We start from the raw sequence: 14,459 nt of genomic DNA, 5'->3' as shown, positions 1-14,459 counted from the left end.
GGGTGGATACCGGCAACTGATGCAAGCGGAATCAATTCAAGTGATATCCGCGTGTGAGTCGTTTTTTTTGCTCGTCATGTTGCTTGTTTTGAGGATTTGACAGTGAAAATCGAAGTTAATGAAGAAAATTGAATAGAAATAGTAAAAGCTTCTGATGCATCGGAATAAGAGAGATGTCTGCTGACAGAGGTGAAATGGAATTATGTGGCGGTCATGATGTCAACGCCGCCTCGGATCGTTTTCGTTTTGATCGGTGTTCCAAAGCTCAAATATTAAAAACGCAAAGAACAAGGAAGAGGATGGTGTAACTAATGTTTTTCTCATTAATGGGTGAATGCAGCTTTTCCTTAAGATCAATGTTTTAATTGATTTCCGGTTCAAATTGGGTGAGATCTTTCTATTTTTTACTGTAGTTATTGTACCATTTTCTTTATCAAACTTGTCAAACTTGACCATGCAAATGGGAGAGATTTGTAGCGTTACTTTTTTGTTTCGTTTCAGAGAGCGAGTATAGGCGCTTAAGCGTTAGGCATTAGGGCCAGGGCATACGGTGTAAATGTCATTGTCCCATCCCTGGAAATTATACTACCATGGAGTGTACATTAACCTTCTTAGCTACGCCACTCCCAACGATTATACGTGCATACCCCATCCCCCTGCAAATGAAACGGTTGGTACGGTTGTCCCCGTTTCTTCCTTAATCATATTCAAAAAATGGCGTCAATTATGTTATTCATACGTGGGTTATCTAATTGCCGCTAGTTTTTGAAAGTCCTTCAAAACCATTAGTCTGCACAGTGGGCCTGGCCGTTTTAATATTTGTATTCATTGGCGTAACTAGGATTTTTTCCTGGAGGGGGCCCAGGGGGGGCCTGACCTGAGATGAATTTTAAGCGGGATGGGCACCCGATATGTGAATATGCAAATCAGTATTGTAGTTTTGAGTAATCAAAATGACTGTTTCAGATTTGTTCATAGTTTTGTAAACTATATGAGTTCGAACAGTTTCTCCAAGATTTTTTTTTCCATAGCTTAATTCAGTGATTCCATCTTGGCTTCTTCCAGAAATTCAATCAAGAATTTATCTAGGGATTCTACTAGACATTTTTTCGGGGATTTGTCCTGGGGTATCTTTAGAGGTTCATCCAGTAATTGTTACAGTGCTTTTTTCGAAGTTTCCTTCAGGAATTTCTCCAGAGATCCTTTAAGGTATTTCTGCAGGTATTCAGAGATTTCTACAGGGATATCTCCATATATGCCTTCCAAAGTTCCACTAGAGATTGCTCCAATAATTACATCTGGAATGATTCGAAGTATTTCTGCAGGAATGTATTCCAGAAATTCTTTTAAAAAATTTTACTTAGAGATTCTTAAAAAAACACTCCAAGAATTGCTTGAAAAATTTGTACATAAAACCTTTAGGGATCCTAGTTTTTTTTATCTGTATTAACGAGATTTTTAGCCCTAGGCTAGTTTATCTCGGAACCCACGCTTTACTTCCCTTCCGAAGGAAGAACTCACATTTTGCGAGTTTGTCAGAGTGGGATTCGATCCCAGGTCCTCGGCGTGATAGTCAAGTGTTCTAACCATCTCACCAGGTCCGCTCCACTAGGGATCCTAGTATTTCTTCAACAATTACTGCAGACATTGATTTCTTCATTTTTTTTATCCAGGAATATTCCTACAAAAATTCTTCCAGGTATTTGCTAAGAAAGCTCTCCTGAGATTCCATAAAGAGTTCCTAATGGGGCTTGCTTCCGGGATTCTTCATCGGGTTTCTGCAGAAATTACTTCAGAGTTCCTCCAGGGATTCACCAAAAATTTCTTCTGTTATTCTTACAAAAACGAATTCCGAGATTATTTTAAACATTTCTAGGAGAACTCTTATTGGGATTCCTTCAGAAACTCCCGCAGGTATTAATCCAGGATTTCAGGATTTCCTCAGGAATTTCAGCGGTTTCTTCAGTATTTCTTCAGTAATTCTTCAGAAAATCCTCCTGGATTTCCCTCAGAAATCGAACTTTGTATTTCATCAGGAATGAATTCAGAGATTCCTCCAGGAACTCCTTCGGAAATTCCTCCCGGATTTTTTTTCAAGAATTATTCCAGGTAAAGCCTGTATCCGCAATAATCGGGACACAGAAGTATGGCAGTAACTCTGTACTGAATAAAAAAAAATTGATCAAAAATTAACTGAGAACTCTTCGATGTTTGTTTATTGTTTGGGCAAAATTTCATTAAAATCGATGCATTACTTTTAACTGTAGATGACAAACAAACAGACGTGGTTTTTAAGATTTTGTACAATCATCACCAATTTTCATTCGCATACTAGATGGTTCTTTTCCGCTACAATTCAAAGTTCTGTAAGGATAATTATGAAATTTCGTGAGCAGTTATGATACTTATAGAGACACTTTCTTGCAAAATTTCATCAACTTTGATAGGGGTTGATAGGGGATAGTGTTAGTGAAAATGTTTCATGTTATTCATGTGAGATGTTTGCCCATTCATAACTTTTACATGTCTCTGCCAATTTTCATGAAATTTTCACAGAAGGTAGTTGATTATGTGTATATTATTCCTGCAAAATTTGGTGATTATTGGTGTAGTACTTTCAACAATACAATCGAAACAATAAGGGGTGCTCACTAATTGTTGTCTGAGGGGCTAAAATCACGGTTAGCCCCAATATATGTTTCGGCTATAAAATTGTTGATAGTGCATCGATTTTTTTGAAATTTTGCCTATGCAAGGGATGTATATTGAGAGGTTTGTGTTCAAAATTTCAGCCATTTCTTTCGTCAAATTCAAAAGTTACAGCGCAGACAAGCTGAACCAGGGGCTGTACAAAATTCAATTGCTCGCGTTCTACTGTTTCATTGCTACAACAAAAGGTACTTCATCGATTTAATTGAAATTTTGCAGGTGAAATAAACACATCTTGAGATATTATCAGACAAAAATTGAGCAATTTTAATGTATATATTGCAGAGTTGCAGCCATATTTCTGTGTCCCGATTATTGCGGATACAGGCTTTATTCCTCCTGGCATGCCTCTAGGATTTCATTCAGCCATTTTTCCAGAGACTTCTGCAAAAGTTCTACCAAGAATTTCTCCAGGTATTACCCCAGATATTTCCTCAGGAATTACTCCAGGAATTTATTCAAGTTTGGATCCAGGAATTCTTCCATGCATTCCTCCGAAAATTCTTCCAGGATTTTCTTCTCTAGGGCTTCCTCTGCACATTCCTCCAGGGTTTATTTCATGGATCCCTCCAGGAATTCCACCGATGATTCCTGCTGTAATTCCTCCAGAGAATCCTCCTGGAACTCCACCAGAAATTCTTTTCTGAATTCCTCTAAAATTTTCTCCAGGAATTCCTTCAGAAATTTCTCCATGGATTCCTTTCAGAATTCCTCTAGAGATTCTTCCAGGAATTCATTCAGGGATTCTCAAGATATTCATTTAGAAATTCCTCCTACAGTTCTTCCATGAATAATTCCACAGATTTTCCCCAAGATTTCCTATAGAGATTTGTCCAGGAATTCCTGCTGAGGTTCTCCCAGAAATTGTTTTAGGGATTCTTCAAGGTTTTTTTTGTAAGAATTCCCTCAGGGATTCTTCCAAGTAATTCTCTAGAAATTCCTCTAAGGATGCCTCCAGGAATTCCTCAAAAGATAACTTAAGTATTACCCCAAGAATCCCTTCAGAAAGTCCTCCAGGAATTGATCCAGGAACTCCCATAAGAATTCCTTCAGAAATTACTACCGCAATTCCTTCAGGAATTCCTCCTGGAATTCCTCCAAAAATTCCTCTGGGAATTCCTCTAGAAATTTCTCTTGGATTTTCTTCAGAAATTTCTCTTGGAGTTTCTTCAGAAATTTCTCTTGGGATTTCTTCAGAAATTTGGAATTTCTTCAAAAATTCCTCCATTAACTGCTTCCAGAATTTCTCTCGAGATTCCTCCAGGAATAAATTCAAGAATTCTTCCAGGAATAGTTCCAAGGAATTTCCACAAAAATTCCCTTACAGATTAATCCAGGAATTCTTCCTGGGATTCCACAAGGAATTTATCCAGAACTTCCTGCAGGAATTTGTCCAGAACTTTCCAGGCATTCCTCCTGAGGTTTCTCCAGAAATTGCTTCAGGGATTCCTCCAGGGATTTTCCAAAGATATTTCCCAGGGATTCTTCCAAGAATTTCTCTAGGAATTTCTCTAAGGATTCCTCTAGGAATTTTTCAAGAGGTTTCTTTAGAAATTTCTCCTGGGAGTTTCTCCAGCAAATCATCTAGAGATTGCTTCGGGAGTTCTTCTAAAAACTCCAAACTCCACTAGATTGCACCCAGAATTCTTCTGAAAACTCCACTCCATCTAGAAATGTATCCAGAGATTACTCTAGGCATTAGTCCAGGAATTTCTCCAGGGATTTTTCAAGGAAATTCCCCAGGGTTTCCTCCAGGGATTTCTTAAGGAATTTCTCGAGAGATTCCTCCAGGAATTGATACAGGCATGTCTCCGGGAATTTATGCAGAGGTTACTCCAGGCATTCCTCCAGAAGTTCCTCCAGAGATTTCTATAGGGATTCCTCCAGGCATTAATCCACGATTCCTTCAGAAATTACTACCGCGATTTCTCCAAGAATTTGTCTAGAAAATCCTCCAGGTATTAATTTAGAAATTACCCCAAGAATTCCTCCCGGATTTTATCCAAGAAATATTCCAATAATTCTTCCTGGGATTCCTGAATGATTTCCTCCTGAGATATCTCTCGGAATTCCTTCAAATATTTTTTCAGGAATCCTCCAGGAAATCCTCAAGGGATTCTTTTAAAAATTTCCCCACAAATTCTTTCTGGAATTCATTCAAGAATTATTCCAAGTATTCCTCCTGGCATTCTTCCAGGATTTCATCCAGGCATTTCTCCAGGGATTCCTCCAGGAGTTCTACCACGAATTTCACCAAAAATTACCCCAGGTATTTCTTCAGGAATACTTTCGGTAATTTATTCAGGAATGGATCCAGGAATTCCTCCAGAAATCCTTCCAGGGTTTCCCCCAAGAATTAATCCAGGAATTTCTTCTCCGCGGTTTCCTCTACACATTCCTCCAGGAATTATTTCATGGATTCCTCCAGAAATTCCTCCGATGATTTCTCCAGTAATACTTCCAGAAATCCCTTCTGAAATTGCTCCTGTAAGTCCTCCCGAAATTCCTCTGGAAATTTCTCCTGGAACTCCATTAGAAATTCCTCTCAGAATTTCTCTAGGAATTTCTCCAAGAATATCTTTAGGAATTTCTTCATGAATATATTCAGAAATTTCTCCATGGATTCCTTCCAGAATTCCTCTAGAGATTCTTCCAGGAATTCATTGAAGGATTCCTCCTGGCATTCATCCAGGAACTATTCCATGGAATTTCCCCAAGATTTCCTATAAAGATTTGTCCAGAAATTCCTCCTGAAATTCCACCTGGAACTTGTCCGGAAGTTCCTCCAGGAATCCCTCCTAAGGTTCCTCCAGAAATTCGTTTCAGGGATTTCTCCAGGATTCTTTCCAAGAATATCTCCAGGGATTCTTTCAAGAATTTTTGTAGAAATTTCTCTAAGAAATTTTGCGGGGATTCCTTATGAGGTTTCTTCAGAAAAACCCCAGGAATTCCTTCAGAAATTCCTTCAGGAATTCATATAGGAATTCCTTCAGGAATTTCTTTAGGAATTCCTCAGAAATTACTACCGCAGTGTCTCCAGGGGCTCCTCAAGAAATTCCACCAAGATTTACCGTAGGTATTTCTTCAGAAATTCCTACAGGAATTTCTTCAGAAATTGATCCAGGAATCCCTCCAGAAATTTCTTCGGAAATTCCTACAGCATTCCTCCAGGCAGTTGACAGCTACTGCTTGTACGGTTCGGACGTGCTTTCCTTTGCTGCTATCTAAATACTTCGCGACAACATGGGTGCCAAAAGGGAGAACACTTTGGTAGTTGATTTTAGTGTTTTACCTAAACACCTCGAGTTCTCGGTTATTCACAAATTCATTTGTGAAGAGCTAAACCTAGACATTGAACATGTGACAAACATCCAATTCCACAATGTGAAAAATTGTGTCTATGTGGAGATGATCGACATGGACACAGCCAAGCGGTATCAAAATGCCCACCACTTGCAACACATTGTAAAATGTGGCGAAAGTGTGTACAAAGTACCTGTGTATGTGGAAGATGGTGCAATCAATATACGAGTCCATGACTTGCCGCCCAAAACACCGTCGGCGGTAATAGCCGAGCACTTGCGGCAGTTTGGAACCATTATATCCATCAGCAGGGAAAGGTGGAAACACTATTTCCCTGGGCTTCTCAACGGAGTTAGAGTAGTAAGGATGCAGCTCAATCAGCCAATTCCTTCGTATGTCACCATTGACGGTGACACCACACTGATCACATATCAAAATCAGCCCAAGACCAAGAAGGCCCATCCACACAACAACAACAATGTAGCACCACAAGCTTCAGCAAACACCTTGGCAACCACTGCACTATTTACCGCAACTGATTTCCCACCGCTGGATACCCCGCAGCCAACACGAGTCCAAAATCAAAACAACGTTGCACACATAAAACACTCAGCGCGAGATGAAAAGAAGAAAGCCCATCTGCAACCAGAACGTGACGACGGTGATCAGAGCTCAAACAATAGCGAAGCTGAAACTACTGATAGTGAGCTTGCCGAAACACATACAGCTCACAAGCGACGGCTGTCAGCGGACAGAAAGGAAAATACACCAAAACGCAAGATTAAGAACCAGTGCTCCCAAAATGAAGAGTCTCATGAAAGTTTGGATGAGATCGAAGAAATTTTGGATAATTCGGTTGTCAATTTACCAATGGTAACTAGAAGTAAGGCGAGTAACAGAAAGAAGTGAATAAGTTGTATGTAACGTATATTAAATAAAATATTAGAGACGAACCAGCCAAGGGCTGAAAGTCTCTCTAATAAAGAAAAAAAAAAAAAAAAATTCCTCCAGGAATTTCTGCAGGAAATCCTTTAGAGATTGCTTCCGACATTCTTTCAGGAGATTCTTCAGGAAATTCTATAGGATTTTTTCCAAGGGAAATTCTTTCAGGTAACCTCTAGGAATTAATCCATGAATTTCAACTCCAGGGATTCCTCTAGAAATCCGTCCAGGAGTTATTTCACGGGTTCTTCTAGAAATCCCACCAGGAATTCCTCCAAGAATATACCAGAAATTCCTGCAGGGATTCCTGTAAGGATTCTTCCGTGAGATTCCTCCAAGAATTCTTCCTGGAATTCCTCCAGAAATTCCTCTGGGAATTCTTCTAGAAATTTATCTTGGAATTTTATCAGAAATTTCTCTAATGCTTCAGGCATTGCTCTAGGAACTTCTTCAGGGATGCCTCATTCAGAAATTTATCCATTAACTTTGGAGCCAAGGGCTGAAAGTCTCTTTAAAAAAAGACAAATCAATCAATCAATCCATTAACTTTTCCAGGGAATCCGCCAGGAATGGGTCCAAAAAATTTTCTAGTATTTCCTCAAAAAATCTTTCTTGGAATTGCTGAGAAAATTTGCTTATGGTTTCACAAAAAAATGTGCCTATGATGCTTCGTTCTATGATTTTTCAAAGTAGGGTCTGGGACCATTTGGGCAGGAGCACCTATTTTGGGCACTTGCTGCTATAACTCAGTCAATTTCGAACCGATTGTTTTGATTTTTGAGTCACGATCAGATACGCACAGTATCTAACCATGTGTAAAAATTCAAGTCAATCGGTTTGAAATTGACTGAGTTATAGCAGCAAGTGCCCAAAATAGGTGCTCCTGCCCAAATGGTCCCAGACCCTAGGTGGTGTCTGTGGAAAATGTTTGATTTTCACTGGAGTTTTCCGGAAAATTAGGTGACCCTGATCCTTTTCAATTTAGTTTTTCAAATATATATGATCCCTACCTAATTTCATAACCTTCAGAAACTTCATACCAATTTGTACGATAATAAAAAAATCCCCTAATGCTCCAGGCATTAGTCCAGGAACTTTTCCAGAGATTCCGCATGGAATTTTTCCAGAAGGTTCTCCCGGATATCCTCCAGAAATACATCTAGGAACTCCTCCTGTGATTTCTTGAAGAATTCCTCTAAGGATTCCTCCAGGAATGCATCCAGAAATTCCTCGAAGGATTCATCTAAAAAAAATTCTAGTAATTTCTAAAGAGATTTCTGATGCGGATTCTTCAGATTTTTTTCCTGAAATTCCTAGCATAATTGCTCTTCGGATTCCTCCAGGTATACTTTCACAAATTACTCCAGGGATTCCTGCAGGTATTGCTCCGAGAATTCTTGTAATGATTTCTTCCGAAATTTCTCTGGGGTTTTTTTTATTAAATTTATTCAGCGGTTAGTTATAAAAATTACAGTATTCCGTTCATAATGTTTTTCAGGGATTCACCCCAGGGTTTTTTTAGGATTACTTGTAGATTTTTTGAATTATTTGAAGGATTTCTAGTGGAATTCCTCCAGCGATTTGTATTGAAATTCTTTTAGAAGCCAAGAAATTCTCCAAGAAGTCATCCAGGAATTCTTTCATAATTATCTCATGAACACCAAGTCTTTTACAAGTCCAATCATGAATACCTTCAAACTTACGATTACATCTTGCAGCACTAGCTTTTAAATATATTAAAACTTCCTCAATGACCATTTGCATTTGTGCGTTGTTTGATAGACGCAAAAACACACCTGGCCCACGAAATAAAAGAAATTAATAGTGACCGACTAGAAATCACCTCCAGCATGGTTTTAATGAATACACTCGCGTTTACGCTTCAGCTACGTACGTCTATTCTCACTAGGAATTCACAAACTTTTGCTGGGATTCCATTGCAAATTCAAGCAGAGTTTTTTCCCACATGATACTTGATTTCCATAAAGAAGCACTTAACCATATTTTGCAGTAATGCTGCTTGAAAATTCAAAGATTCTTAAAGATACCCATCCAAGAATTCCTGGAAATTATCATTTAGATTTATTTCTCAGCGATTTAAAAAAGAAGATATACAAAGTATTGCTTTTTATATAATTCTGATTATATAATATTTCCAAACAAAACTAACTAATTACATAGACCATTTTGGACAATGATCTTGTATAGAGTGACAAGTTGAGAATTGTCTCCAATAACTGTCAATTTAAACACATAGCGAATCGCGCCACTTGGGCGGTGGCTTCTATATTCGTCTGTTTTCCACTATAACTCAGTCAAATTTGAACCAATTGACACAACTTTTGGAATGTGGTGAGATAGGTATAGTATCTACTCGTGTACAACATTTCAAGTCAATTGGTTCAAAATTGACTGAGTTATAATGGAAAACAGACGAATATAGAAGCCACCGCCCAAGTGGCGCGATACCCTATAATGCCAAATAAATTTCTATTACTGCACGTGCAGTTGAAACCCGGAATTTTCGACTAGCGAAGTTGGATTTTTCTCCAAATCCGTGTGTCGGACCTAACTTCGGAAGTGGTGCGCTGTATAGCTGTTTGCTATACAGCGCACCACTTCCGAAGTTAGGTCCGACGCACGGATTTGGAGAAAAATCCAACTTCACTAATCGAAAACTCCGATTTTCAACTAAATTGAGAATATAGATCTATGTTTGTCACCAAGACAGTGGTTTTCAGATTTTTTCTAATTTCCATATATAAAGTCATGAAAAATTTCTGGGGGGGGGGCTGGCGGATTCTGGGGGGGCCTGGCCCCCCTGGCCCCCCCTCTAGTTACGCCAATGTGTATTACATCACCCCTGATATGCTGCAAATATTAATATTGACAAGAAAATATCTGAAGCATTTCTGATATTTCCAGGATGCTTTTCAATACTGGCTGTGCAAGCAATAGAATAGAATAGAATAGAATAGAAAATGCTGTCAATATTAGTGCATAGTATCAAATTGTAGCATTACTAATGGTACTTTTTTATTATTTGGAACTTCAGCTTCTGTTATGAAATATGATGGTATTCTACAGAAACCCTATTTTTTTAGGGATAAGGCGCTTTAAAAGGGCGTAACTCAAAATTTCGCCAAACGATTTTTTTTTTTAAATTTGTCCAGAGGTATAGGAATGATAAAGAAAGCGAATGGCGGTTCTGTTTTGATGGCAGAAGCATGCTTCTGTTATGAAATATGATGGTTTTCTATAGAAACTCTGATTTTCAGGGGTTAGGCCCTTTAAAAGGGCGTAACTCAAAATTTCGTCTAACGATTTTTTTTTAATTTATCCAGAGGTATACTGCCGGTGGAAGCATAATTGTCACATGTGCATTTTTGGCAATATTGAGATTTTGCAGCCCACGTGTACTACCATATAGGGAAATAAAAATATGTAGTTTGTTCCGAAAATTGTTGAAAAAATGCAACGCCGATTTGTCACATTCTGAAAAGTGGACGCATAAGTGTCACGTTTCATTGGAAATCCTATGAAATTTTAAAATCGCTCTAAAACAAAAATTAGTGCTCAAATTCAAAATTGGTTGATGTTAGAACACGATTCAACATTAATGCTACATAGTTGAGACAATTTACTTTTTCGAACTTTGGATGCGATTTTCTCGATTGTCCGTTTTTGCACATGTGACATTTATGCGTCCACCGGCAGTATAGGAATGATAAAGAAAGAGAATAGCGTTTAAGGTTTTGATGATATATTTTTTTTTGATAAGTAGTTCGGCAGCAGCAAAGTTTCGCGCGCTCGCTTTGCTAGATTTTTGCGAGAGTGAGTTTTTGGAGGCAAAGTGTACAGGCCGCGTTTTCATTCGGTCGTCGTCGTCGTCTATTTGACTGCTCATCTTCGTACGGGGCGATTTATGATACGATAAATGCAACAAACAACATTTTTTGCGATTTTAGTCAACAGACATTGAAATGTTCGTCACGTCAAGTGTCGGCCCAAGTTCCAAAGCCACGTTGGTTCAAATCACTTTATTTTCTCTTTCGTTAATTTTCGCACTTCGAAAACTATCTGAATGGTTCGTCATCTTCGATGTCGGCATGTGTTTTGTTTTAGTCCAAATGAAAATAAGTGGTTTGATATTAATAGGGTTGCATGAATCACTCCACTTACCAAAGTGAACTCATATCATGCGCCCTTTCCCCTCCCCACTAACAAAAAGTCCTTCCCATGACAGACGTGGAGACGCAGAGGTGATCTCGGTCTTTAGTAAGCAACGCACGTCATAATAACATTCCTTTCCTTCCTCGATGACCGTAAGGACGTGGCCGGCGCCGTTATTGACCTAATAAAGTTTGGAATTCTCGAAGATGCACATTGAGGACGGTAAGCTACTCCCAAGCTCCGTCTGTTGGTTCCTTGTGCAACTTCGATTGTTCTGGTCAATCACGGAGTAGCAACTACGAATAGTACGGTCATCTATGCTCATGCTCATGCTATATTTTTTTTTGATAATCACGGTAAATGAAGCACCGTGACTTTAATATACAGCTTATGCTGTTTAGTTTTGTACACATATTTGCGGCGTCGAAAGAGTCATTTTGTTCTGACCACAAACATAATTTATGTGACAAAAATATGGTTGCTTTTACTTATTCATTACTCCACCATTCCCATATAATTTTGGACAAAAGACTAACTATAATAATTTCCAATATCATTTTATTTCTCCATACAGGGCCCGTGATGTTGGACGAATTTGTCGAGTGGTTAAGACTGCTGCGATCACAGTCGACGATTAGCTGAGGAATGTACTATTAATGTGGAAGTCACTGAGATTCTGGTGGCCATCCGCAACTCCACACTCACACATAGCATAACACAAACAATCCAACAACAATGCACAGACAACACAATAAATACGGCTTCTTCACCTGCATTCAGCCGCCAAATCAACAACAATGCAACATGATTGGAAGCTTCTTTCGAACAATTCACAGGCCAGTCGCGATCATCCTTAACCACATCCCGTGGAACAGCAGTTCCACTGAGCATCCATTCAACCCAACAACACACCTGGTCGCAAAATGACGAAGAGCTCAAACATGAGATGTGACACGACAGCACACGCTAATTCTCTTAGGTAAATTTATATCTTCATTTCTTTATTTCTCAAAGAAAATACTACTAATGAAACGTGAATTGTACGAGTTCAGACCTTTTAATGTGTTTCCAATTTTATTATTTTATCGGTCATCATGGCTTTCGTTTATCCCGATTCTCTTGGGTTTAAACCACTACCTTTTATTTAAGTAAACCAAATAAAACACCACGAAATCATTACAAATAAGCAAAAGTGGGGAGGCCAGTCGCAGACAGAGTTATTTAAACTGAAGCGAGATTCAATGAGCAGCTACTGTAGTAGGTTCAACCGGCAAGCAGATATATTCAAAAGAATACAATACGTATTAAAACTACCAAAATGCTATACTTTGGAACACATAACAAAATTACTTATCAAAAGTCATTACAAAAGCAAAATTAACACGATAAATTCAGCATACATAAATAATAATCATCATTTAGGATCCTCCCATTACGGCTAATACAAAAAAAGGAATACATGTTACTCTGGATAATAAACTCACAAAAAGATAGCAACACAAACAAAATTAGAAAGGTAGAAAGAAGGACATTAGTGTAGAATGCAAACACACAAAAAAACAAAACGGGAACCGAAAAAGCCGATGACGAGAGCGAAAGCTGCAGAAAAAAAAAAACAAGCAAGATGGCGATTTTAAGCATCAGGTAATAAATAGCAAGCCACACTGTATTTTAGAGACATCATTCATGAAATCGGGCAAGACAGCAAAAGTGAGACGGGAAAACTTCTCTGTAAAGTAAAACAACGGAGAGCAAAATTTGGTAAAATAAAGTCGAATAAACTATGATATGATAGGATCATTTTTCACAGGAAAAAAGAACACAACTCGACACTTTCAAATTGCGAATCATCAGATCAAGGTTGGTTTATTTGCAATATCTGTCCGCCTTCATTTTGCTGCGACGATCTAGTAGAGCTTCGTGGAGTGCTCCCTCGTCTTTGGCTCGCTTCAGGGCCGCTTTGTCCTCGGTGTTGACTCGTAGTTTCTTGTCCTGAAACTTTTGGAACTTTTTGCTGTGGAACGAAAAAAAAAATTAGGTGCGTTATTGGAAAGAAAGCCCCTAATTCTTTAGAAGGTATACCAAGGCCATGACAATTAGTCAAAATTTAATGAAAATTTCACCAGATCTGCATGAAACTTCTTATAAGGATGATCTACTTACACATAGTTGATTTCCACTTGATCCAGGTCGCCTTCCTCCTCAACGGCCACGTCCTTGGTAGTTTTCTCCTCGCGGGTGGCACAACTCCGCACCACGCACACCTCGTTGTCGCCTACTTTCTTCTTGATGGCTACCACCGCATCATCTTCCGGATCGACCGAAACAAAGCAACCATTGGCGGTCAGCAGGGCTATCTTGCCGCCCTCGAAAACTGGCTCGAACTGCTCCAAAGCGGAGACCGCGTCCGACCGGCCAGTGACCATACCGTCCTTTTCCACCTTCAGGTACTTGCCGTAGCCCGATTTGAAGGCCACCTTTTCGTCATTGATCAACACGGCGGTGAAGATCTCCTCGGGATCCGGACCGTCTCCCTCGTCATGGGGAGCGCCCAAGGTGAATGATCCGTTGTCCAGGGCACGGATGTACGCCCGCTTGCCAAACTGAATGGCAACGGAACCGGTCATTTCGGCTACCTTTGATGCCTTCCACCAGCCTCCGTGCTTCAAGGCATCTTCGTCCACCTCGACGCGGGACTTCTTCGAATCCTTGTCCTTCTTGTGTTTCTTGTGCTTGCGTTTGTTGCCTCTGGAATGTGATAAACGATATTGGTTATTCACTTACTACAGTAGTTACCGGGTTTAGCGATGGTAAAATTTCTTTTGAATCCCATACAATGCACTTACTTTGAGCTTTCCCCTTTTAGAACTAGTTTACTGCTTTTTGCTGCACTATATTCCGACATTTTTAACGTTGTTTTTTTGGATTTCACAGTTAATACTTTTCCTAAACAATGCTCAATGAAACTCTAATAAAACCCCGGAAAAACTAGAAAAGTGATAATGCACGATTTCGCGATGTTTGTTTTGTTGGTACACAAACCAAACTGTCAAAACATTTCACGCTACACTGAAACAAAACTGCACGTTGTTTGCAATGATCTGCATCCCGAGTAAAACGTTTGCAATCAAGTTTCTCATGCAACTATTGTACTGGTAATAATTTTCTTGTCATTAATGGTACATATCATACAATACAATTTTTGATTGCACACCAATGATATCGATGATTGTGGTTACGATTTTTTTTTTTTGGATTTGTCCTCTTGTGCGGGGACAGGCTAGGACCAGGGTTGATCCAACTCGCCTCGATGGTCTTTTTGTTGGTGTGGT

General features: G+C 39.2%; 2 protein-coding genes across 3 annotated transcripts in view; one reads left to right on the top strand and one right to left on the bottom strand.

The window, feature by feature from the left end:
- LOC109414175 (DCN1-like protein 4) overlaps nt 1–12,914 on the top strand; it is a 43,258-nt gene extending 30,344 nt beyond the window's left edge. For both annotated transcript variants that reach the window (XM_019687957.3, XM_019687959.3), the window contains one exon: nt 11,702–12,914. In XM_019687957.3, coding sequence (XP_019543502.1) covers nt 11,702–11,769 — 68 coding nt within the window. In that variant the 3' untranslated portion in view covers nt 11,770–12,914. The remainder of the gene's footprint in view (nt 1–11,701) is intronic.
- A 53-nt stretch (nt 12,915–12,967) lies between these two features.
- Nucleotides 12,968–14,191, bottom strand: LOC109414174 (protein FRG1 homolog). The gene is made up of 3 exons (XM_062859628.1): nt 13,974–14,191; nt 13,291–13,875; nt 12,968–13,141 (listed from the first exon to the last, which is right to left on the bottom strand). Exons 1-3 carry the CDS (start codon nt 14,030–14,032, stop codon nt 12,994–12,996), a joined length of 792 nt encoding a protein of 263 aa, XP_062715612.1. The 5' UTR covers nt 14,033–14,191; the 3' UTR covers nt 12,968–12,993.
- Nucleotides 14,192–14,459: the final 268 nt, after the last annotated feature.

Source organism: Aedes albopictus, chromosome 3 (genome assembly GCF_035046485.1).
Source record: "Aedes albopictus strain Foshan chromosome 3, AalbF5, whole genome shotgun sequence".
Taxonomy (NCBI): domain Eukaryota; kingdom Metazoa; phylum Arthropoda; class Insecta; order Diptera; family Culicidae; genus Aedes; species Aedes albopictus.
The sequence above is the reverse complement of the archived record's forward strand: the minus strand, read 5'-3'. Positions and strand labels throughout refer to the sequence as shown.

Excerpts from the sequence above, each read along its gene's own strand:
- LOC109414174 (XM_062859628.1), bottom strand. The coding sequence starts at position 14,032 with ATGTCGGAATATAGTGCAGCAAAAAGCAGTAAACTAGTTCTAAAAGGG. Across the intron at positions 13,876-13,973 it reads CTAAAAGGGGAAAGCTCAAA|AGGCAACAAACGCAAGCACA; the intron begins GTAAGTGCATTG and ends ATCACATTCCAG. Across the intron at positions 13,142-13,290 it reads CAAGTGGAAATCAACTATGT|CAAAAAGTTCCAAAAGTTTC; the intron begins GTAAGTAGATCA and ends TTCGTTCCACAG.